General features: G+C 36.3%; 1 protein-coding gene across 2 annotated transcripts in view; it reads right to left on the bottom strand.

Annotated features, from left to right (window-relative positions):
• The window catches only part of ATP8B4 (ATPase phospholipid transporting 8B4 (putative)), a 189543-nt gene that overhangs the window by 65413 nt on the left and 97570 nt on the right, over nucleotides 1-26560 (bottom strand). For both annotated transcript variants that reach the window (XM_075207957.1, XM_075207958.1), the window contains exons 9-13: nucleotides 24270-24340; nucleotides 19731-19813; nucleotides 6799-6957; nucleotides 5557-5645; nucleotides 4182-4378 (exon numbers count right to left, since the gene is read on the bottom strand). In XM_075207957.1, coding sequence (XP_075064058.1) covers nucleotides 4182-4378; nucleotides 5557-5645; nucleotides 6799-6957; nucleotides 19731-19813; nucleotides 24270-24340 — 599 coding nt within the window. The remainder of the gene's footprint in view (nucleotides 1-4181; nucleotides 4379-5556; nucleotides 5646-6798; nucleotides 6958-19730; nucleotides 19814-24269; nucleotides 24341-26560) is intronic.

The following is a 26560-nucleotide window of genomic DNA, read 5'->3' as shown; positions in this document are numbered from 1 at the left end:
GTATATTTCTAACTATGAGAAGATGGAGATATTTTTAATACATATACCCCCTTAAAAGACAAGTTCACTTAAGAGTCACTGTTATTAATCTTTTCTGATGACTCAATTGAAGTTCAGCACTTATTCATATTTTCCATGTGTCTATATTGCTACTACACCTGTGCCATCCATCCTACTTATAAAGCTTTAGAGTAGAATGGTAACAAACACAGGTGTCTCCAAAGTGACACGCAGCTTTTATAGAGCCGAGAAAAGTGGGGTGTCTGAGTACATGGAGGGAAGTTGTGCAAATTAATAGCACATTTAGGCACAGTGGAAGAGAGGAGAAAAGATAATTAGGAAAAAGTTTAACTTTACAGTTATGCTGAATTTACAAAATAATCAGAGTGGAGAAAGGTTTTCTTAAATCCATTTGGTAGCACTGGCTATATTTTAACGTAAGTCAGACAAATAATGTATGGAGTATATGATTCTTGTAAATAACAGTACAATACAGATGGTCTGTGCTAGAATGAAAGTATTACAAAGTTTGAAGAAGTTAGTGGTCCAGTCTCAATAGTGCCCCATATTGTACTGGTGGAATTTAATTATTTTGGTGAGTTATATAGGTTACTAAAGCTACCCGTTTTTCCTGTCTATTTAAAATGCTATTCAGGCTGGTAAATGTGTCTCGCATGTAAATATGGAGAAAAAGGAAGCAATATTTTATTTGTTTTCCAAATTATATTCCTTCTTGTTAGTATTCGGTCAGCCTGCCAATTGTCAATTCTGTTTTGGAGATACCCTTAATGTAAAATAATACAGACAATTATCTATAACAGTTGGTTAAAACATAGCTACACTAGAATAGAATAAAAAAAAAAAAAGAATGGAAAGCAAAAAATTATTTTGCTTTTGAAGTGTGTAAGGATTCTCTACAACAGACAAAGTATTTATTCACCCTCAAAAGTTCTATACGAAAATTGATAAATGAAAATAACACATGAAGACATGGGGTGTGGCACTGGTGATGCTGCTGCATTATACTTAATTGAATGATTTTTTTTCCCCCAATGTGAATTTAGCTTTCCGCAAAATCGTATTGTGTGACATGAAAGTATTTGACTTGGCATAGTAAAAAATATATTTTATACACAATAGAAGCCTGTGTTTATAAGATGCTACAAATGATGTGCATGCTTGGAAATTAGGCTCTTGCTGGGAAAACTAATAGAATACTAGTTAAAGAAATATGCATGCTCTACTCATGTTACCAGTGCCTAAAATAAATTTACCCACTTGTGTAATAGACACAATTTCAAACCATTCCAAATGGTATATGAGTAATACAGAAATTGATACTAAGGTTACCATTATTAAAAAAGAACTTTAAATAGTATTTTTCCCAGTCTTTCAATGATTTGCCAATGTAAAAATTAGTGTTGATCGACCACACCGCAAGTAACGGGATAACCACTGTTAAATATAATGTACAGTTGCTCATTAACAAGCATTGCTCATTAACCGCTCTGGCTTTATTGGTTGAAATCACTATTGCTGTTCAGGAAGGACATAAAAAAAATACGAAGGACATAAAAAAAAAGTTTCAAAATAGTCTTGGTAATAAATCGAACGTGATGAAACAGCAATGATTTTACATGGAAGTGATTACTAGTTTTGTGTGCATGGACTTTTGTAAAGTATCACATCTTGTACATTCTGCTGGATTTAGTCTCAATATCAGTTTTTATTCTGTAATTAGACATCTCTTTTTATACCGTGAATATAATTATCAGTATGTATTCTTAATCTATATGTAAGTTCAACGTTTGTGGCTGTACGTTGGATGTTTGCTTCAGTACCTGTTTATACACGGTATATTTGACTAACTGCACAGTACCACTTCTGCTGCTTTATATGTTAGAAGATAATCTATACCTCTCAACATTTAAATTATTGATGTTGTGAAGCTATTACTGTGACATGGCAAGAGGTGGAGTCACAAAACTCTAGGGGGAATATTCAATTGTTGGCGGAAACGCCAAAAATCTCGTGCTCTGCGCACTATTACCGGTAATAGTAAGCGTAAAAACCGTTATTACGGTAGTTTTTTTGCTGGATTTCAGCTCGCAGCTCCCTGAGCCGCAAGCTGAAATCCAGCTTACTATTACCCTAATAGTAATAGTTATAGGTAATAGTTTTAACACAGCGGGGATTCAGAAGAATTGAATATGCCCCTAGGGGTTTGTGGGAGTAACATGGGGGTGTGTCACATTCACGAAAAGCATGTCTAGCACTTCAGAAGCTAAACCAGTGTTGGCTAACCTGTGACACTCCAGGTGTTGTGAAACTACAAGTCCCAGCATGCTTTGTCAATATATAGCAGCTTATTGCTGGAAGGGTATGCTGGGCCTTGTAGTTTCACAACATCTGGAGTGTCACAGGTTAGCCAACAGTGAGCTAGACGGTCAATAATGCCTCTACCCTTCATCCAAAACAGCCCTGCATTGGCGCGCGCACACACACACCAAGGTGCGAGGGATATACATCCCAACAGTCCTGGCAGTCAGGGAATGAAGTCCTGACTGTTGGTTGGTGGGACAATCCCCTATAATTGAACTGTCCAGCCTAAATCAGGACAATTCGGAGGTATGGATATTCCATAATATTTTGGTTCATCAGAATGATTCTTTGTTCTGCTTTTATACAATATATTTTTGGAGCTTTAAAATATTATGAAACAGGACAACTTGTATCCAACCCATCCTTATATGGGTTCAAAAAATACATCCCTTAATACCAAAAAAAGTTGGACACCACAAGTCTAAATTAAAGAGGTTCCCCACCTCAAAATAAAATTATGTACTGTTGACATATCATAGCCAAACTTCTTTGCACATGGCTTTGACTCTTGTATCTATGGCATGTTCGAGGGGAGGCATGAAATGCAAGCAGGCATCTTAGCAACTACAGTGCTCCTCTGTTAAATGCAGCCTCCTAGAGGCTCATTAGGCTGGCTTTATACAGAACTGCAAGATGCTGTGGTGATGAGTTTATTTTCTACTATATTATGTCCAGAACAATCCCTGTAGCTTTAATTGCATGGTCAATATAAGCATTGACTGGATATCCAATAATATATCTAGGTGTGCATCTGTCCATCATAAAAATACCCACATATTGGTACACTCAAGTATATAATGGAATTACTAAAGGACCATATATTATGGCAAAAAATCCTGAATAAGGTCAACAGATGCTGGATACATGAAATGTCTGAACATAAATGCCACACAATGTAAATAGAGGCAACATCTACAGAAACATTTACAGCTCACAAGAATATATTTTCCCGTGTTTCTGAAAATAATATTATGACAAAGAAGTATGTAATACTAAACCATAATATTAAAGTCATGTTTTGCAATGCAAGGGTGCATGTGTTGTGGACTTGTCAGATACTAACCCGTTGTAGTGTGAATGCATACATGAACACACATATACACACACACAGATACATGTAAGAGTCCGTGCATACTGCAGTTTTATATAGCTCTATGACCATTCTACTGCAAGGTATTTGGGGAATAATGTACAAATGGATATGAGGAAAATAAGGACGACGAATGGGTGAACTGTAGGGTGACAGAGGGGCAATACTACAGTGACTATTACATGAGGTATGCCAAGCCTAGGTGTTCAGGTGCAGGAGTGACAATGCTGCCCCCACTGCTTACCTGTCGGCTGCTGAATGAAGCAAGAAGGAAACAAAATTTTTGACACAATTCAATGAAAATAACAAAGGAAACCAGGAAAACTAATTGTACTATGTAATTTTGATTTCAGTACAGATGAGGAAGGTTACAGTGGTTCAAATGAGAATTGGAATTTATAGAAAAGACAACACTATGGCTTAAAAGTTAAATTGATGCAATTACACTATGACATGGAATGTTGATTTTTATGTCCTTTAGTTAGCTACTATTCAATTTTATAAAACGATTTGATATTTTTACCCAGACACAAGCAATATGCAGATGAGCTACACGAATTGGCAACAATTAATGGGAGCTGTAGTTCTTAACTCATTAGGAAACTGCAGGAAACTCAGATTTACATATAAATTATAAAATGAATTCCAACCCACTTGTGTAAGTATTGCTTAAAATAATGACTTTAACGATGATTGTTCTTTAGCTTACCTTACATAGAGAGAAATGGGCACTACGGTATTCAGTATGATGATGTATGACCAGAATGTGAGGAATCCTGAGAAGACTGCACTGCTCACCACCTCATCCCAGTACAGGTAGATTCTGAAACGAGTTCCTACATAGTGCTCCCAAATGGAGTTTCCAACAGCTAAAATGATCCCCATACATACCAAGAAACCAAATATCTGGAAGACAAACAACAAATCCAGTAAAACAACTTATTTACAAATATTTAACTTTGACTGCACAATGCCCTGCCCAACAGAAAAAATATATGATAATAGCACAGTGGCTCAGTGGTTAGCACTTCTTGCTTCACAGCACTGGGGTCAAGGGTTCGGTTCTCAACCGTGGTCTTATTTGTGTTGAGTTTGTATGTTCTCCCTGTGTTCGCGTGGATTTTCTCCAGGTGCTCAGGTTTCCTCCCACACTCCAAAACCATACTAGTAGGTTAATTGTTTTGAATTAAATTGACCCTAGTGTGTGTTTGTTAGGGAATTCAGACTGTAAACTCTATAGGGGCATGAACTGATGTGACCGAGTTCTCTGTACAGTGCTGTGGAATTAGTGTCACAATATAAATAAATGATGATGATGATAATAATAATAATAATGACAGAAAGAACCAATTTGTTTAGTCTAGTCTTCCCAGGTCGTCTTTGTTGCTGATTGACTACCTATGTATTATAATTGTATACATGAAGAGCAGGTTTCCCACTACCCCAAAATATAACTGACAAAGGGAACTCAACATTGGATTCTTCAGGCAAATGTAAATATATATGAATTTATGTTTCAAACTGCCAAAGACTCCTCCATCAAGGTAGAAGATGGCATGTAGTGGTGGTGCTGAAACATAGATGAACAAAATTAAAGTGTACCTGTGGTCCACACACAGTACATGCAGCCATATTGTGGGCTAAACCACTATCTGGCCTATCTATTCACTAGGAACAAGCAGCCTCAATGTGATCACTGGTTCACAGTAAAATGGCTATTATTCTGAAAACTGTTTTAATCCGCAAAATAGCTGCCTATGCTGTGAGTAGCTGAGGGGTACACATTAATATCTGCATCATGAAGACCAGCGTACTGAAGTTGTTTATCAATTACTATGGATTTATTCTCGAAATAGGCAGTTACATATCATCGTTTATTTATATAGCACCATCCCATACTTACAAGTTTACAATACTTTACACCTAACCATTTATTACTTTTCCATCAATGAAACCCTTTTTAATCAAGATTTACTCATTTTCCTGGCTACGCAAATTAAATTACATTTTTATTTTCTGCAACAATGTTTTCTAAAAAAAAAATTTAACATCTGATTTAGCTAGGTCATTATGCAACAACTTACCCACAAAACGAGAGTATTCATTAGCCGATCAATGCTTGTTCTTTTAAATTTAGTTTTACCACTGTTCTGCATTAATTTAGTATCTGGCCCTGCAAAAAAAAACAACCCAAAAAACGTAAATAAATAAATGATCAAGGTATATAGGCTTATCTTGCTTATGATGTGAACAGTCACAAAGGATCATTATTAAGATTATTATTATTATTATGCACTTATGCTAAACGCACTACTTATACAGTAATGCAAAAACATTTCATTAGAATTCTATTTTCAGAATACCTCAGAGGCCACTATCATAGATGTCATCCACTATGATAAGGAGTTACAAAAGAAATAAGAAATCAATGCCCACACAGTATTCTCTTTCTCGTCTTGCACATTCTGGCCATGCAATAGATAATGGAGCTGTGATGAAAGAATTATTATATACTATGATCTGGCAGATTATTCAAAATCTAAGACTTCATAAAGCATCAATATTATAAATTTAACATAGCTGAGTATAGTTTATTGTTTAAGGGCAAATAACTATAATTTAAAAGAAAAAGCTGAACAATGAGTGTCTGCACACTAAAGTCATGGTATTCCCATGGATGCAGCGATGCCCGGGCAACCTGTTGCTCTACAGGTTTTGTGAAATTATAAACCACAGCATGCTTTGCCAGTTCATAACTGGCAGTGTATGCTGGGACTTGTTGTTTCACAACAACTGGAGAGCCACAGGATGTTTATGCTTGATATATTGCGTTAATGCTTTTGAAAACGCAAACTGGAACTACCCTTTCAAATGAAGTTTGCAATGTTTAAAAGCCAGCCCCCTGCTTTCTTATATGTGGAAAATAATATAACATAGTTGTATGAATCTCCTTCAGAAATTACATTAATCTAAAAGTATCAAATTTGACTTATAAGAAAATATTTATTCAAAGTTGCACATTTCTAGTGATAAAGCAAAACAGAACTGTCATTGCGAATCTGCACTTTAAAAATATGGTTCCAATAAATGAAAAAAATAAAAAAATACAAAAACAAAACAAAACTTTATTACTTTGTAAAACTTACCTTTTTCTGGCGGAGGAGAAAAGTTGAACAGAAAAGGAAACCTACAATTGTTGACACAATGTAATTGTTTATTTTTATTAATGACTAGACTCAACTTACTAGCTTTGGCATTACGTTAACGGATTATGCTTCATTATCTAGCCCAACATCACCTTGCATTGAGATGTATTGTGTAAATACCTGCAAAGATCACCATTCCGATGCACCACTCAGTGTTCCTAAGAACACATCCTCTTAAAAGCATCTTGCCATTATTCAGAGAATACTTGCTATCTTTCCAGATTAGTGTTCCATTAAACTTGTCAAGTTTGTTGTTTGGAGGTTCGCACAGGATCTCCCCTGTTAAAAAAAAAAAATGAAAAAATTCTGAGATTTCAGTTGTGAACCAAGGTATTTTTTCTTTAAAAGAAAACTCCAGTCAAGATAAATAATTAAATACAAATATTTTGCACTCAACCCATTTGTGTGCTGTTTTTATGGCTTACCATGGCCCTTGCAAAAATACCTTTTTTCAGGCGTCCGTATTTTTTTTAATTTGGGGCAGGGAGGCGTTTATTTTGGAGTGCTTTAACCACTGAGCAGTCTAGCTGACAATAAAGGGCCCACCGCAAAGAACCATCTAACTCTCTAGCCCTTGTTCCACAGGCTCCCTGCTCAGCCAGAACCTTCATGTAGTATAAATGAAGTAAAAGTCACACACAAGAAGGCATTGAGCACAAAAGAGTTTTGCATTATTGGACAAGCCCATCCTAATGAAACCGTCCCTCTACATTTATCAAATTAGGGGTGGACAGCACTTTAAGCAATGTACTTGTAGCAGCAACAAAACAGGAACTATTCAGGTAATAGTCTCTAATGACTCAGGTAAAGAGAGGGCTCCCAGCAGATGGTTTCATTCCCTAAGGTAGGGCAAACGCAAGGTCAAAAATGGGACAACCCCAACAAATTTTGACAACTAATAAGAGCCATAAGCACAGGTTTTTTTTCTTATGTTAAAGTATTTTTAGTTTTCAAAATTAAAATAAATTCCCATTTAATGCATTTTATGCATCATTAATGTAAATTGTAATCCTATTGAAAGTGGACAATTTTAAAATGTTCAAGTAATATGTGACTTTACAGCTATAACACAATTTTATTTCATGAATAATTTGTACCGATATAAAAAGAAAGAGGGGAAAAACATACAGAGAACTGATATACAAACAGAAACCCTTTTTTAGAGGCTTTAATTGTAATGCCTGAAAAGCAAGATTTTTTTTTTTAATCCTGCTTTTGCATATTTCTTTTGACCTTTATTTTATTTACTTTATTTAAGCTTTGGACTGAATATTTTCCAAGCTCACACGAGAAATGATGATGCATTTGAAATGGTGCAGGAATGTGACAAGCTCTAAATTTCACAGTGCCTGGACTGTAAATTCAGAGAAATTGTCATGCGTGCAATTCATTTATTTTCTTAAACCTGGCAGGAAAAGCACTTGACATATATATGTTTAAGATTTTTCTATTCAAGATTTAAATACAGATTGCATGAAATTAAAGAAAAAAAAAAAACATACATGCAAATTGGAGGTTTGGAATTCATAGATGTAACCCTTTAGATTTGTACTTCCATCCAGTACTTCATTAAGATTCCAACACTTTATTTTATATCTCAGAATGAAGTTGAGTAGCCAAATTATGTGCCTAGTACATAGCATTACAGAGAGATGTATATACTATTGTAGTACCCCAAAGTCTTACAAAAGCTACCCAGGGGCATTAAATGGGTGGCTTTTTTTTTTCTTTTTTTTTAGATCAAGCCTATACTTTATTTTCTGACTTGTGCCTCAAATAACCTATTACAGTAATCGTAATTGGGGCTAGAACTTTACTTTTTGATTTTCTATTTACACTGGTATGAAACTCTACTAAATAGCCCAATGGTTGTCCCATTGTCTTAGGTCCAATTATCACAATGTTCAAAGTAATGTAGAAACCTGGCCATTTTACATTCTTAAAAAGGCTCTGTAGACACCGGCTACAACAAGTCTGCGTCTCCATTCCTTGAAGGTCAATAAATGATCTCAAGCCGCAAAATTAAAGATTATTTATTTACATGCACAAGCAGATACATTATTGCATCTACTTTACATTGAACACATAATAATGCTGTTCTAAGGTGTGTTGTTCTTCCCGCAAACAAGATAGAACAGCAATTCAGCCGCATCTCAACATTTTGTCTGATTTTAATGACCCTTATGGGTAGATTTACTAAACCTTCTAAATAGGAAAAGTGAAAGTGTTGCTCATAGCAACCAATCAGATTCTATTTATGTATCTAATACATTCTAGAAAATGATAGCTAGAATCTGATTGGTTGCTATGGGCAACACCTTTAATTGTCCTTTTGTGAAGGTTTAGTAAATCTACCCCTTACAGTATATCTAAGTGCATATTATCTGTGAATTTGTGAACATAGTCATCCAATAAAATTAACAGCATTACTATTATCCATAAACGTGTTTTCATGCTAAAAAATGCCTCCTTAACTGTATAGAAAACTTGTGCGAAATATAATAGTCTTTTTTGAGAAGCAAAAATAACCTTTGGACCCATACTACCTTTGTCCAAAAGCATCACAACATTATGAGAATAGAGCACGAGCATAAGGTAATCACAAGGTTCAATCAATTGATGACTCTGGCTGAATAGTCAAGCTGGTGAGAAGACATCAAGATGCTGACAAGGTTTAAACTGCAATATAAACTGTGCATGCACTGCACTGTGTAACATCATATTCCCTGGGAAGAGGACCAAATAGAGGAAATTATTCTGGTACCGCATTTTTCCTCAACTGGTTTAGAAGTTGGTAACTCCATACCGCCACATGTTAAAGTCCATGTCACATCCCTAGCTCATGGCTGGACAATCCCAGGAGCCAGTTGGACAATGTGTCCAAACACATTACTGGCTAACTGTAATTAACTCTACTAATGCACATCCTCCTTGGACCCTTAAAAGATCCTGCTAGCTCCAAGATTTGACTGACTGGCTCCTGGGCTGCATTATTTTGTCCTCCCCTCACCTAGCCAATATACTACAAAATGGCCCATTCTTAATAAGATCTTCATTCCAGCACCAGAATACGTATCAGTAACCAAAAGTAGCAAAGCCAGCATTAAAACATGAATTCATATAGTATACTGTACATATTCTGGAAAGTAATTGGGTGAGATTCATATGCAGCAAGAATGCACAGTATAAGAAAAGGCATGTCGAATTCATCTTAGCTAATGGAAGTTAAGTATCATTATTTCATGTGTCTAGTTTTAAAATTCAATCCTGGCAACTTATAGATGAGCTAAATGTCACACTGTAAGTTGCTTTTTTAAAAAAAGTCTTAATAAAAGCCATGTTTATCCCATGCATTCTTGAATAGTTTTACTGTACGAACCTCCACCACCAATTATTCCATGAATCTATCACCATATCTGCAAAAAAGTTCTTATGTTGTCTCTCTGTCTCTCTTTCTCTAATTTCAAAGTGAGCCCCCATGTTTCAGAAATCCTACTATTTTTAAAAAACATTGCCTTTCTGAACTCTGTTAATACCTTGAGTATATTTGAATGTTTCAATAATATTCCGTATACCTTTCTCTGCTCTGAGCTGAAAATGTTCAGCTTAGAGGAGACTGTTTGCTGCATGCGCCTTTACGTAATTGAAAACGCACTGATCACACGCACATGCATGCATGAGTCTCATGCATGAGAACAAGAATCACGTTGGGACTCTCATGCCACAGCACAGAATGCCACCATTCATTTTGCATCATTTTACATTGTGATGTTTTAAATTTAAGATTCCATAGTTTGGTCCATTTTTCAATTACCTCTACATCACTACACATTTTTTTTTACCCCTTCTGGAGTGTCACCTCTGTCCAAATTCTGCAAAATGATACACCTTCCCTCACAGACCACAAGTATACAATACAGGATTCAAGACTAATGCCTGAGGTACCACACCGATTACCAACCCTTCATCTGAGCTTACACCACTGTCTCCTATCCTTTAGCCAAGTCTTCATCCATTTCACTATCTTTGTACTCAAAGCCAGGGATTTTAAGTTTATATGTTATTTTATTGTGGTATAACACATTAAATGGCGTGCTAAAACCTAAATAAGGTATATCAACTAATCCACCTTGATCAATCACTTTAGCCAGAGTCAAAAAATCCACAAGATTTGTTTGACTTGATCTTCCAGTTGGTACCTTGGATACTGTAATATGTTTGACTCTAAATAGTCAAGAATTATTTTTGTAAAGTGATCCATTAATTTCCCTACTATTGATGGAGATTTACAGCTCTATAGTTACAATATTCACCCCCATTGCCTTTTTTATGTAGTGGAACTAGGTCTTCAAACCTATTCATGACTGTTCACTCATTTTGAATATACATTTTGTTATCTACAAAGAAAAACAATAACTTTTGTAGTATATAAAATATTATGATTTTTTATAGTCTAAAAGTCCAAACTCAAAAAGGAATTATAGAAGTATGTGGACGACCACAAATCATTTTTACAACACTGAACTTCTGCAAAGGCACACTACAGCAGATTTTTAAGTGTAATCACTGTTAATGTCATGGTTAAAATCCAAAAACAATAAACTCTACCCTCATTACAAACCATTCCACAAGTTTATCGCTCCTGTTCATCTGAAGTTGCTACGATTTGGCACACAACTAAATAAAACTCCAAGCTAATCAAACTCAAATTAGTGAAACATTAGGTTTTGAATCCATGCCCACCAAAATGAACACTTCCTCTCCTGATGAAAGAGGTAGGAGACATTTGTGGAATTCCATAGTATTAGTTTTGAACCAGAAAATATTACTCTGTTGCCATTTTAATCATTTTGATCAATGCTGATGTACGAGTGATTTTTCTTTTCTAAGACAGTTTCTTTTTATGTATTTTTTATATATACGTATGTGGAATGTATCCTGTGAATAATAAAATATACGCACACAAAAAAACACAATATTAATAAAATATATAAAGGCATATAATCACAGAAGGATTTGAAAAATAAATAACCCAAAATGAAGCCATTATTACTCTGCATTTTGCATCACGTCTGTTAATATTTAGGTAGATAATCTGCTTTCCCTCAATCTCTACTGGGATCTTTTCGGATTTAATCTTTGTGTTTCGCATTAGGCCAGTAATTGTGGAAGATTAATACTAAGTCCAGCAACTACCTAATCATAATCAGCTAAACCTAATTAAAGAACCCCAAAGTACTTTCATATTTACTTAATCTAAAACATACATGTTTGTTTCTTTGGGCTGAACCTCATAAAGGGCAATACGAATGTGACTTGGCTGGGTAGAATCTGTTTAAATTTTTTCATATTCTTTATAAAGGAAACAAGAGTACGGCAAACTAAGAAAGCATTTTCTCACAAATATACATGAAAAACGGCAAGCAAATTGTACAGTGCACTCCCAAGCACCAACTTTTCATATAGTAAGTACTCCCAAACAAGAGGAGAGCATGAAGGAGGGAAGAGAAGGAAAGGAAATTGTAGCCTAAGGGAAAGTCAAGGGAGTAAAAGTGTAGGGTTGGAGTGTGACTGGGATGAGAACGATGGTGCAGGAATTACAGATTTTTGTTCCTTCCTGAGAGATTCTGATCTGTGTGTTTTGGGCTGACTCTTAAATCAACATCGTCACCTGGGAGACAAGTTGCTTTAAATGTAGCTTGCCCCGAGTTGTTTCTGTGAAATCTTCCATTTGTATAGTCTATTTAGCCCTTGAAGTAAATGCCTGTTTTCACAACTGTCAAATGACCACCTAGGCTGCATTCAGTAGACACTTTAGTGGGAACTGTTTGTAAACTACAAGCTGGCAGTTGTTATGATGTAACAGTATAAAAGGTGGACTCAGGTAACGGACATCCAATGATATTTGTAACAGTAGTTATCTCTTGCCAGCACAAACTGTAGTGTAAATGATGGTCCTATGCACTGATAGCAAGTCTGGGTAACAGATGAGAACATTTTATATACACCTGTTGACACAGTTCTACTGGGCAAGGAGTTTATAATCAGTTTCCTGCATATTGCTGCAAACAGAGGCAAAGTAGGAGATATTTGCAAATCCTTCTGAGTGAGTTTATCATTAAACTCATTTTCTCATTTCATTATGTATGTCAGAAACTTTGATAAATCTGCATCTAGAACAGTAGTATAGTATTTGGAAAGTGTGTGGTTTTTTTTTGTGGCCAACTTAGAAAAGTGCTGACTCTTTAAAATGCTTATAGCATTATAGCTGTTATATCAGGTAGCTGATATAACAGCTGAAGATTTATTACATGTTCATATATCCAAAATAAAATAGTACAATTTAGATTCAACATTACAGTACAAACTTTGTATAGACTTGTTTATAAATTGTAACACTAAATATTTAGTGTATATGTTACAATGTTCTTGCAAATATCAAAATATTGGCGCAACCATTTGAGCTGAGAAATAGTTTTCTTGAGCATAGGCTTAATATTAATAAATGTTGAAATCATAGGGGAGAATTCAATTCCCCCTGAAGTACCGCCGCGTTATAGAAATGACCGTTATTACGGTATTAACTTGGCTTTCTGCTCACAGCTCAGGGAGCTGCGAGCAAAAAAACGGCGTTAGAACTACCTTAATAACGGTAATAGTTTTAGCGCGGTGGTACTTTGGGAGGAATTGAATTCCCCCCATAGTGTTCCCAGACATTTTAAAAGCGGTTCATAATAGCAATTACTCTGGCCTCATATTATTTAGCATAGAGTATATTAAGGTAACAAAAAGCATGGGATAGATATAGGTGCTGTTGTATGCGCAAGGCCTTCTAGCTACATAAGGTGAGAATGTTATGTCCAGAGACCATCAATGAAACTATTGATTTGGAGTTCATCTGAAAATATTTAATGGGTAACTATGAGACTGTATATGTCTATATTTCTATACAGTGAATTCATTATGAACAGTTCTTTTAAAGTGTGTGGTTGCTTTTGCACTTATGCATTGTGCATTAAAGTTATAGATCGGGGTGTATGTCTATATATAATTTAATACTCTATTAGAGGAAAGTGCTCTTTTGTTTGCATTCATGTATCACACAATGAGGCTTGAGCTAAGCAAACAAAAATACCTAAAACATTTTTTGGGATCACTGCATGATACAAGCACAGATGAATAGTCCTTTTTCTGAATATTATGAGACCATTGGAGATATTATAGTAGAATTCTATTTAGATGACTTAAGTGACACTATGATCACTGCAGATGTTTTCTAACTAGAAATATATTAATAGAGAAGATACCTGTTTAATTGACTTTGTTGCCTTATTAGATCCTTCTAAGTAGATGTTTTTGTTTAGTCTGCTATAAGATTTTCTAGCAAGAAGTTCTTTGCTATCGAAATATATTCCAGTAGTCGGCTTGTACATGTAACGCCCCCTAGTGGCGTTTTAGTAAACCCTGCACCCCAGTGAATACAGGAGGGGTCACCAAGAGGGCAAGTTAGGTGTTTGCGAAAAGTAACACAAGCTGGTTGCTATGGTGATAACCAGGCCCGGCGCTCCCATTAGGCAAGGTTAGGCAGTTGCCTAGGGCACCGGGCTCTGGAGGGCGCCACAGAATGAAAATTACTTTAAAACTGTGTGGCGACCGCTGACCATACCTTTCACGGCTGCCGCACAGCATTCAGATAAATCCACGGGGAGGGGGGAGAGGCTATTGCTCACCACCACCGCCTCTCTGCTCCGTCTCCTCCCCTCCACTCACTGACTGTCGGGCGTGACATCATCACCACGGCACCGATTTTGACAAAGTGCCTAGGGCGCCATGGACCCTAGCACCGGCCCTGGTGATAACCCAGTCCAGCCTTGGAATGACTGAGTGAAAAGAAGGAGGGTCTGTCAGCAAGAGGGGAGAGAGAAACCCAAGGAGAGACACCAAGAGAGGGACAGGACCAGCAGAGTTGATGTGACAGCTGGGGACCTTGGATAGTGGAGGTGGGTGTTCCAGGGTCCCCCGTATTTGCCCAGGAGTGGGTGAGTGGTGGCTGCTGATTAGAGACAAATCACTACTGTCCCCTAAGCAAGAGTGGGGGAGGCTATAAGGGGAAGGTCCGCCAAAAGAGAAATGGGGATTGCTGCATGCAGTAACGTGACTGCACATACAGAGGAGAGGAGTTCTTAATCCCAGTGAGAGGGAGGGACCCCATATCACTAAAGAGAACCCTAAGAGAGAGAGGGGGACATTTTGCATGGAAGAGACCCTGTAGCGAGGGTTGCTATAAGAGGCATGGTAGCTGTAGTGTCAGAGCCAGGGGCTGTGCGTACACATAGAGAAGTGTCAGAGCCCAAAGGAGAAATCATCTCCGCAGATGAGGGGTGACATACAGTTGAGAGTTACACAGTGTGTGTCAGAACTGCATTGAGGAGAAGCTGCCTGCCTGTTAGCATCCATGTGAGTGCCCTTGCAGAGAAGGGGGTGAACAGCAGTGAAGTATGGAGTACTGGAGTGTCGGATATATGTGAACTATGTTATATTACATCCAGATAACATTAACAACTGTGCAGGAGGACATTCAAATTCATATTGCTCAATGAGAACTGTGCTAGAGAAAGTAAGGAGCTGTATATATATATATATATATATATATATATATATATATATATATACTTATACATATACATATATATATATATATACATATATATATATATATATATATACATATACATATACATATACATACATATACATACATATATATATATATATATAAATATATAAAACAAAATAAGTAGGAGGGGGCGCCACATAGTATAATACTGTATTCAACAATACAGATAGTAGTACCACAAGCCAGAATTTTAGATCACCAAGTGGATATAGGCACTCAGGTGTTAGGAGTGAATCAGTAAGGAAAAAAACACACACACAGGAGGAAATATTTCCAAGACCACCAGCACCATACCAATATGCGTACCAGATAAAAGAACTTTAAAGCTTATCTGTAGGTATAGTTGGTCCCTTCATAGATTAGAATAACTTTGATTCCCCTTCAGGCTGGTGGAGTGTTGTTGCTCAACATTTACAGGATCACAGACAGGCACTTCATATATCCTCAGTAATAACCATGTTTATATGAAGAAAAAAGGCTCTCATAGTGTAATACCATATGATTACATATTTATTGCAGAGTAACATACATACATACATATATATATACATACATACACACACTCAACCCGCAATGGCAAACAGATACAAAATCGAACAGATACATTAATTTCCCAATCAAATAAATTTCACCACGGTATGCAAAATAAACATATGTATATGTGTATCTAACTCATTTTCCCTCAAAGCTCCCTACCCTGTAATTCCATTTACCCTACCCTTCCTCTAATACATCACCCTTTACCCCCAGCCATCGGTGGGTGCCCCGATATCTGCCATGGAGCATCAATACTCTGCTCGCTCCTGCGGGCAGTGTGTTGCCAATCAATTCCACTCAAAACTGCCTGGGATTCAGGTAGCCATGGCAGGGTGTAAAGTTTAAGTTCAGAAAAAGATGTTTTTCATTAGGATCCATGATTCATATGTTGAGTTCATGTGCCAATCTATTATGTGAAAAGTGAAGACCTGTGATACATGCAAATGTCTGGAACATCTACTTCTCCTCATTCTATGGGAATGGTCATAAGGTTTTATTCAAGGGCTGAACTTTTATAACCCTTATTCAATACATCCTGTCAAAGTTTATTATTTTGTAAATATTTCACCAGAAGTGCCACTTTATAGTATGTAATCGCAAGCAGTTGTAGAGCCATTAATATCTGAAGCCCAGCGTTCTGCTTATTGGGAGAGGACAACCACATTTTACTCTGGAGAGCTCAAACATGCTGCCTGCCGTTCCACTGGCCCATATCCGTACTGAGGTGAGGTCCTTCATAGACTAAATCATCTGATGTATATAACCAAGAATTAAGAAATTGTATTCTTATCTTGATAAAACAATCCTATTAAGAAGAGTGTGTCAATACTTTACCTAATGAATTTTTAGAGCATGAAACGGTCCCTATCTCCATTCAAGTAGTAACTGTACAGCTGGGACCCTATCTGAAAGGGAGAGGGGCTTGATGGAGTTCGCCTTAAAAGATCTCACTTTATTATAGTTCCTGTAAGGTTATTCTACTTCTAATAATATTATACTACTCTATTCTACTATTAAGATTTAGGAACCTAACATTGGTCAGTTAATTACACTAGTCCAATATATTTTTCATATCAGATTCCACCTGTAGAACCTCAGTTTAAACTCTGCATGCTTGTGTTTTACATCTCGAAACATATCATGGCAGAACATATTGTTTTATGATCAGCACGGTGGCCTAGAGGTTAGCACTTCTGCCTCACAGCACTGGAGTCGTGAGTTTGTTTTCCGACCATGGCCTTATCTGTGTGGAGTTTGTATGTTCTCCCCGTGTTTGCGTGGGTTACCTCCTGGTGCTCCGGTTTCCTCCCACACGCCAAAAACATACTGGTAGGTTAATTGGCTGCAATGAAAATTGCCCTTAGTCTCTGTCTGTGTGTGTGTGTGTGTGTGTGTGTGTGTGTGTGTGTGTGTGTGTGTGTGTTAGGGGATTTAGATTGTAAACTCCAATGGGTCAGGGACTGGTGTGAATATGTTCTCTGTACAGCGCTGCGGAATTAGTGGTGCTATATAAAATAAATAGATGATGATCTGCCATTACCAAACAGATCAGTTCAGGCTGACACAAATGCATAAACATGTATACTCATGTACATACAACACAGCATTATTATATGATAAAAATATAACAAGAGCTTGGATTTTTGAAGAATGGAATATACAGAGAATTATTTCCTTTCCAAAAACTATCCATATTTGGAGAATTACCCTTTCAAGATGACTTAAAAGGAAAATAAAATAACCAATGATTTGGTATAAACATTATACAACGAATTAGCAAAATTTATTCCAGTGTCTAAATTATTTACTTGAAATCATCCTCTTTTCTTTTATTAGTCCAATGGCATTTTTAAAAAGCTTTGCTCTTCTACTGAAAATATGTGATTATTAATTGATGCGTTGATTTTGGAAAGCATTATATCAACATGACGGCTCTCTAAAAGTTTAAAACTTGCTAGAACTAAAAATAAAAAATAAAAATCCAGGAATAAAAATATTTTCCTCATCTTTTTTATTAGAAAATGCACCAACTTACAATGGAGTCCAACTCATGTCTAAACAGTATCTCAAGAAATTCTTCTTCAAACGACAAGGCAAAAAACACCACATTTTCCTGCGTTTGATCCAGACTGTTAGACAATGCTGATTTTAACATAAATACAGATAAACTGTGACTGTTTCAACATAACCAGCCCTAATTCCTGAAGGATAATAATAATAATAATAATAATAATAATAATAATAATAATAATAATAATGTTTATTTTTACATTGTCATCTTTATAGGAATAATTTAGCATTCTAAATCAGAAACAGACATTCTCAATTCGGTAAACCCATTATTTTTTGCTGATTACTACTTTCTACACACAGTGGAGGCAGCCATTTTCTTTATTGGAACAATAGTCATGAAAATGTAGCCATTAATCAATCAATTAAATCAGCAAGGACTCAACACAAAATGCCTGCAATCGCTGCATGTAGGTGGCAGGTACCCTTTAATGCAATAACAAAGCACCAAGATTAACCTCAAATCTAATTTGTGAGCAAGTTTATATGTGAGAGCATTTAAATACATGCATAATCTCCAATTTCACACTCTGGGATTTGGTTAACTGAGTTGATTAATGTTCTCAAACATAATTTGTTGTAATTAAAGCCACTGACCATGGAACAGTAAATTGATGAACTTCTGGTCAAGGTTTACAGGATATTAGGACTTTGAGAAAGTATAAAGCATGATGGGAAATGTGTGTGCAGATGAAAGGCCTTGTCTTTTGTTACATTTAATCTACAGAGCACATGAAAGGTTGCAGCGAACAGGGCTGTGGCACACTGGAGGAGTAGAACGGAAGTTTAAGAGTCTTTTCTCTGCAATTATTTTATCTTTCTTCCTGCTCACACCACCTATTAGTCTCATGTTCCCCATGTTGTACATTCAAGCTTAATTCTGAAGATAAATGAGTATCTTTTGAGCAGGCAGCACCGAATGACTTTCCAGAGATAAGACTTGGGGTGAAAGGAGGTCAAGATGTGGGATGCTCTAGCTCTATATGTGGTAATTGGCAGAAGAGAAATATCCATATAACATGGAAAAACAGATTATATAAAATTAAGCTGCTGAATCGTGAATTTACTGTACTTACAATGTATGTTAGTAAAATTAAAAAAGTATAGTTCAAGAAATATTTAAACTGTACATGGGTCTGGAGTTGAACCCAATCTGATAGGCCCCCCAACGTATAATGCTGTCTGCATCTGCTCTGATCATTCCTGCCAAGGTGTGCTTTTCTTATACAGGCAGCATGTTGTCGATCATCAACATACTATCTGCAGGAGCTAGAGCAGTATTGGCGGAACATACTGGACATCAGGGGACCCACTAGATTAGGGGGAACGTCACACCATAAGTAATATTGTAAATTAAGGAAATCACTTTTATACTGAATAAATTATGAAACACCACCCCAAAGTGGTGGAGATATCCTCTGAAGCTTTTTACAGAGGAAATGTGCAGTTAAAGCTCATGTAGAAGTAAAAGAAATAGAAATATTAATTAGTAGCAGTTTCTAGTAGTGCAAGTTTATAAATGCATGCTCTGTACCATTTGGTGATTTTAATATTTGCTTAAGGAAGAAATATTTAGGCAATATCACACAGATACAGAGTTCACATTCCTAAAATAATCCTCATCTTAATCTTTCTTCCAGAACTTCTGTAAACTTTCTTCCTCAGCCATAACCTATCCAATACTACTACTAGTTACATGGTTGTCATCTCTAACTTAAACACTGAATATACAACGCATAATATCGAGACTATAAATTAGTCCACTTACCATCAAATTCTGCAAGCCTGGAAATACTTTCTCCAAGGTCTGCAGTTACTGGCAGAGCTTGCCGGACTTTTAAATTAGTCTCCCTGCAAAATATACAATGATAAACAACCTGTCATATTAACAGAAGTAACATCCACCTGTACAGCATAACATTTTAATAACACAATTCTGGAACACAGCCACAAGAAGTGACAATGAATGCCAGCAGTTACACACCAGCGTTAACATTAACACTGTATTTTGCTATAAACATTGCCATTAGTGGTACCCTGCTTTGATTTATGTCCTGGAGCTGTCATTTTACACATATACAAGAGTTGCTCTGTTAGTGTTTTGTGTGAACACAATTTTAACGAACCAGTCATGCATTTATTAACATAAGGTTAGCGCAGAATACATTAACTCAATTTACCCCAAATAAAAGGGACAACTTCTCAAAATTATTTGAATTGCAATAAAGGTGGCATCGCTTGCCATTGTTTTTGGTGTGTGTAGTGTATGCTAAGAAAATGAAGAACCAGCACGCATAAAAGTAATCATTTGCTATTTTAGAGACCTAAAAGGGTGTTGATCATTTAGACAATTCTGATTCTTTATGCAATATAGCACATAGGAAGGTGGTCTTTCCCTGTGACACTGCTTTTACCTGCAGCTGAGGGGTGGAATATGCAGTCTATGTGCAGGCAGCCGCAGCATCTCACAGAGCACTAAGACTCAATTTACCCAATCTAATGCATTACAGAAAAAAGGATGCTATTGCAATCCTTATTGAAAAGGAACAAGATTACCATGGTACAATAAATGGCCAAATTACTATTAAATGCTATGATAATAGTCAATTATCACAGTACTTACAAAAAAAAGGCACAGGATCACTATGGTAAATTTACTATAAAGTTTAAAAGTAGTTTGCCATGGTAGATTTTTCGTAAGGTAAGTTATATTTGCTGGGACGTAATGACTAATGAGTAAGGGTTGTTCACTACCTCACCCACCACCCTCATTTCTGCATGGACCAACAGCATTTAGAAAAGATGTATTTTTAGTACAAAATATGCTCAATGTATATTTTACAAATGCTTATTATTATGATTGCTTAATTATATTTTTTGATAAAGTTGTCTTCCATACTTGGTAACATTTTAAATATATTTTTCAAAGGCACTGAAATAATATGTGGTACATATTCATCCTTGAAAGTATGACCTGACCACAAGACATGGATGTAAAACCATGGAACAAAACCAAATGATCATGCTGGTGCCTTAAGACGCCAAACATTATGTTTTATCATTGTAAACATATGGATGACTGCAAAAGAAGGTTTTTATTTTTATAAAATTTGAGAAACATTAAAAGAAGTCTTATCCTAGAGTAAAATGCCATTGTTTAGGCCACTGATTCCCAACTCAACTGGTGTCCATCATGTGCTACAACATGGGACATGAGCATAGCTTGGAATCTGCATCACAAATAACTATTTTTGAATGCTGGTTGTAGCAGTATTGCTGAATCATGTAGAAACCAACCCTTGTGCCACAGCAAGTGACCTGCTATAGTCCACGCAGCTGGGTCCATACTACTAAAAGGCATATGGTCACAAATAACCACCTCTGGACACTCCCTGATTTAATATCTTATCCTATATTCACAGTCAAACAATATATCAAATCTATTTTGTCAGGAAACCTCTCCTAACTACTGTTACCAGTCACAAACCGCACCGATCGCACAGATTACAGATTTGCCGAATCGCCCCCAAACAGCACTCAGACAACCACACCCACTTTGGTTTTGCCACCACCAATTGTATAAAAGGACAATAGGACCCCAATCTCTCACTGGTACACAATGAGCATTCCTTGTTACTCAGTTTAGTAAGGCACACACCAGCAATCACAGGGTTAACACTCAACACCTCAAGGCTCTATGACACAAATGTACAGGCAGACACACACTAGACTTGGTATACAAAGGTATTCACAATTCACACCTCAGCATTTTAAGGGTTAGCATGGCCACGCTATCTTCTTTATAAAAGGCTATGGGGCTTATTCAATTGGGTTTCCAGTCCACGGTAACGCAGTATCGATGGTAATACGGTACTGCAATAACGTGGATTTTCCTAGGATTTATTCAAAACTATTCCTAAGATTTGACCTATCTTAACATTTCTCAGATGTATCCCAGAGACATAACTCCCCTGTCAATAAAGCAGTCATAATCTCCTGCACATTTAAATAACAAACAGGCCTAGGTCCAGCATATTAGTTGAGCTTATACTCATTTTCTCAAATTCTCTGTGTGACAGAATACTTAATTTGACATATAGGCTTCCCTTCATAATACTACTTTTATTAATTTTAAGCTGAATTTTGGAAACTGAATTATATTTGTCTGTATAAGATTCAACAAGCAATCATCCTTGTTTAAGGCCACAAACTATGAACGACTCCTTAGAGTCTCTCTCGGTGTCAAAAAACTCTCCTATGTCAGGATGTAGCTCACCCCAGGGGCCTTTGAAGCTGCTCAGCTTTCCCTGAAAGTAGTGCTGTTATCTTTTAACATAAAGGTGGGCAGGGCTACCGGGTAAACACACACAAGACCCTCTGACTTCACATGTTACACCTTAGTAGCTCAATTTATCAATAGATTAATTTGATATAACATATTAACACTGCAATTATGATTAGGCCTTATTCCCCACAATTATGTTATTGGTTAATCCTTATAACTGTAATTCTTCTCTGTTCACTACACATATCAACAGACTAAGGATGGAGAGAAGGAGTGCACCAGAAGCGGTCAGGAGAGTATGGACAGCAATGGAGAGTACAAACAGCAACGTACCAGCAGTAGAACAGGGCACTACTACTTCTGCCACGTTACTGGATACTATTACTGGTACATTACTGGGTGCAAGTACTATTGGTGGCTTATAATTGCAATTTGTGTTCTTTATGGCATTATAATGGGTACTGCTATTAATGGTGGCTTAGTAATGGACACTGCTGTTATTACTTTTTACTAGTACTGAGGTTTGTTAATAAGCATCACTTTTATTGTTGGCATATTACTGATCATTACTAGTACTGGCTGCATTTTAATGGTCAATACCTTAAATGCTGAGATATTATAGAGTGATACTAGTGCATTGCTTTTATTTCTGGCTTACTGGAGGACACTAGTGCTGTACACATTATCGGGCTTCACAACTACAGATAGCTTATTAATGGCCATCACTGCTACTGTTGGTATACTCTGTACTGCTGATGCTGTCTAGTGGCTCACAAGCACTCTAGTGAAGATTCTTAGTGCTGGGTGTTCACTCCAATGTTATTAGTCTCACTTCACCCCTAATCAATTGCAGGTACAATATATGAGTACAATGCAATACTAATGATGCTGTTCATCTCTGATGTTTACTTGTTTATTTCTTTAAGCGAAGATTCTGGGCAGCAAGTGAGGCCCACAACATGTAGTGGGTTGTCCACCACTGGTTTAGGAAAAAACATGAACAGATTAAAATAAACAATTACACAAATTTTGCTCCATATCGAAATGTAGTCAAAATGTTACGCAAAAGAAAAAAATAAGCTCTTGTCAGTAATGTAACCAAATCTTAAGAGAATGTTTTGATGTCTTAATTGCATCATCATTCATTCATTGATAGTTTGATGTTTACACTAGAAATGTACTAAATCCACTTGACATTAGTTGCAGCTGATTGTGTATGATGTAGCGCACAAATAAATACTTTCAATTGTTACTGAAATGTTAAACAAGTTTCATAAACTCAATATGAATTCAATTACAAGGTCAATTATAAAAACTATAGTAAAGTACAAAGGTTGGGCGACAATCAACTGATCATGTTTAAGTTATTTTTTTATACTACATCATTAACAAAGGCTAGGAAAATACAACCTGTTTTCATTTACATTTTTCTATAAAATATCCAATAAAACATGTGTGACCAATTTACACTGGAGATCCTAACAGTAATGCATATTAGTGTGCATTGATATTAGTCTGCTGGCATAGTGGAGGCTGCCATTTTGTGGCAGAAAAGAATATTCATAAGAAAGGGAATCCACAAACACACAATTTATTCTTTTGTGTTGACAACATTCAAAATCTGAGAGATCCAGTCTATAAAAAGAATCTGATTTTGATAACACTACTCAATAAGCAAAGTGAAATTATATCTTGTTTCCGAGTTAGGAACAGAACAAAAAACTTAGAACCATACACGGTTCAAATGGCTACTTGGGAGATATCGTTCATAGCTCAAAAATCCTGTGTTTCTTTCCCTGCCTTTTATCTTATGTGAACACTGACCAAAAGTAAACTGTGCTGAGGTGCTAACCAAGAAACACTAAAATGTCTTTATGTACTGGGTGGCAGCTAGTTTAATCAGCATGATGGGGGTGAGGGGAGGAAAATGCAATTTTCGAAAACACTGCAGATTAAACGCACATGACAATGTAAAACATACAACAAATATTAGCAATAGAAACAAACAAAATTAGCCCTCACCCATCAAGCTCTGCTGTTTCCACATAACAGAGGCCATGCGGTTCGCTACTGGACAGGAGGAGCAGGTCAGCCTATTAAACAAAAATGGTCATATTTATGCGTTTGGAAGAAATATTTTTAAACCATATTTCAATATATCATGTCAATAGAAAAACTACAATCATTTTCAGTGGAACACTAGCTGGAAGAAAATTGGTATCTAATCCAGGACTGCCGAGGGTAACACATGATTCACTTTGTGCATAGTGACCAATTACAGAGTTTCATTGTTTACTACCCAGTTTTCCTTTTATGAGTCTATAGTGACCGCACCCTCAATATAATGAAGACAACAATCCAATTATAGTATGAAAATATCAAGGCATTTATTTTATCTTATTTAGAATGTATTGTGATAACATTAAACCCAAAGTTATAGAATAGATAGCTGCCATGTGACAAATGCCCCACAGCTGGCATCACAATCTAACTGTAGCCCAACCCTCCATCTATCTCAGCTCCCATCTCACTGTAAATTCAAGACAATGATTGTATACAGCCATGCAATTATAGAATTATGACATTGCTGGCCAATGTCTTCTGGCAGCAAGTGTTTACCCTCAGGATATCATTATAGTCTAGAAACCAAAGCAAACCATTAATGTATATAGCTTTGATGAAATCTTTCAGTGTTCTGCTTCACAAACTATGTTGTGGACTGTGCACTGCTGCTAGATACAGGATATTATACATGCCATTATGATAAAAAGGATACAGAGTTTAGAATAAAATAAACTTCATTTGACTTTATCATCTATATTTTTTTGCTCTTGCAAACAAAACACACAAATTATGAAACAGTCATGTTAACTGTGTTTCTTGTATGCTCTCTGGAGCCATCAAGATGAAAAAATAACTAAAAAAGAAATAGGATTAATGAATTGTGCAGTACAACACTTCTGCCATCTATTGGCCATACCGCAGTACTGCAAACAGTGCTACTGTAAGGTGATTTAGATGCAGGATGTCATCCGATTCAATCATATCAGAAGGTAGACATTTTTCAAGATATTAAGGTTCTTGACATTATGTTTGCAGATCATAGAAATTAATTTTACAATTGTTGATACCGCAGAAGGGGTAAAACAAATGTGTACTGGTTCAGAGGGGGAATAGCAATGAACTAAAGCTTGCAATTTTAAATGTACTAAATGAAAAGGTAAAATAATAGATGCTGGACACAAACAACCAAAAGCAAAATACTGAACAAGGGGTAATGATCAACAACAGAGGAAAGGGACATTGGAGCTATAGTTTTAGGTAATAAGAATGTGAGCAAGCAGTAGGAAAAGACATTCGATTATTTGGATGTATTGGAAGAGGTATTAGTAGCAGGAAGAGGGAGGTTATAAGGTCACAGGCAAGACCTCACCTAGAGTACAGAGTACAGTTCTGGAAGCCTTACCTCCACAAATACGGTCATAAAAAGGCTATATAAATTGTTATGCTGGCCATGTACCAACTATCTGGAAAAACTTCAAGAGTTGAATATGTACAGCTTAGTAGGGGAGAGAAGGGAAAGAAGAGATATGATAGAAACATTCAAATCTATCAAAAGTATAAATAGAGTTTAGGATGGAAGTATTTTTAAAAATATGAACAAGGGGGCATACTTTCAAAACTGGAGAGTAGAAGATGAGTAGCAAGGAAGGTTTTTTTAATTTTACAGAAAGGATGAAAGAATCATGAAGTAGCCTCCCAATAGTTGTGGTGGGTTAAAGTAAAAGAATATATGGGACAAAAATATGAATAGACTTAAATAAAATATAAAAACACATAAAGACAATCTAAATGGCTTCATAGATTGGATTTGACAGCAGAAAACAATGGCATGGTTTTGCTTAGCAATTTCTGATAAAAAAAATAATAAAAAAAACGATATGTGTAAACTGGAGGGGAAATGTTTTGGTTCTTTTAATTTTGAATCTTTTTTTTTTAAAGGACATTTTTCAGAATCTGGGAATAAATGTTGAGACTTCTCTATCTTAAACTAGCCCTGTTGTGGGCTGAATAATTCTATACATTCACTGGTACCATCACGGAGCCCTGAGGCACGCGATTATGACACAAGTTCATAATTAATTCTCACTATGATGGGTACATTTTAAGATTAATGCTGGACATTTCTGCCTCTATAACATAACTGCTTGAGTGTAAGAAGGTAACACTTGCCCATAAATTTACTAATTGTAACGTCATATGACAATCCATTTCAATTCCACATTGAGTAGATACGGAGACAATAATCTTGG

This window comes from Mixophyes fleayi, chromosome 4 (genome assembly GCF_038048845.1).
Source record: "Mixophyes fleayi isolate aMixFle1 chromosome 4, aMixFle1.hap1, whole genome shotgun sequence".
In the NCBI taxonomy this organism is placed as follows: Eukaryota; Metazoa; Chordata; class Amphibia; order Anura; family Limnodynastidae; genus Mixophyes; species Mixophyes fleayi.
The sequence above is the reverse complement of the archived record's forward strand: the minus strand, read 5'-3'. Positions and strand labels throughout refer to the sequence as shown.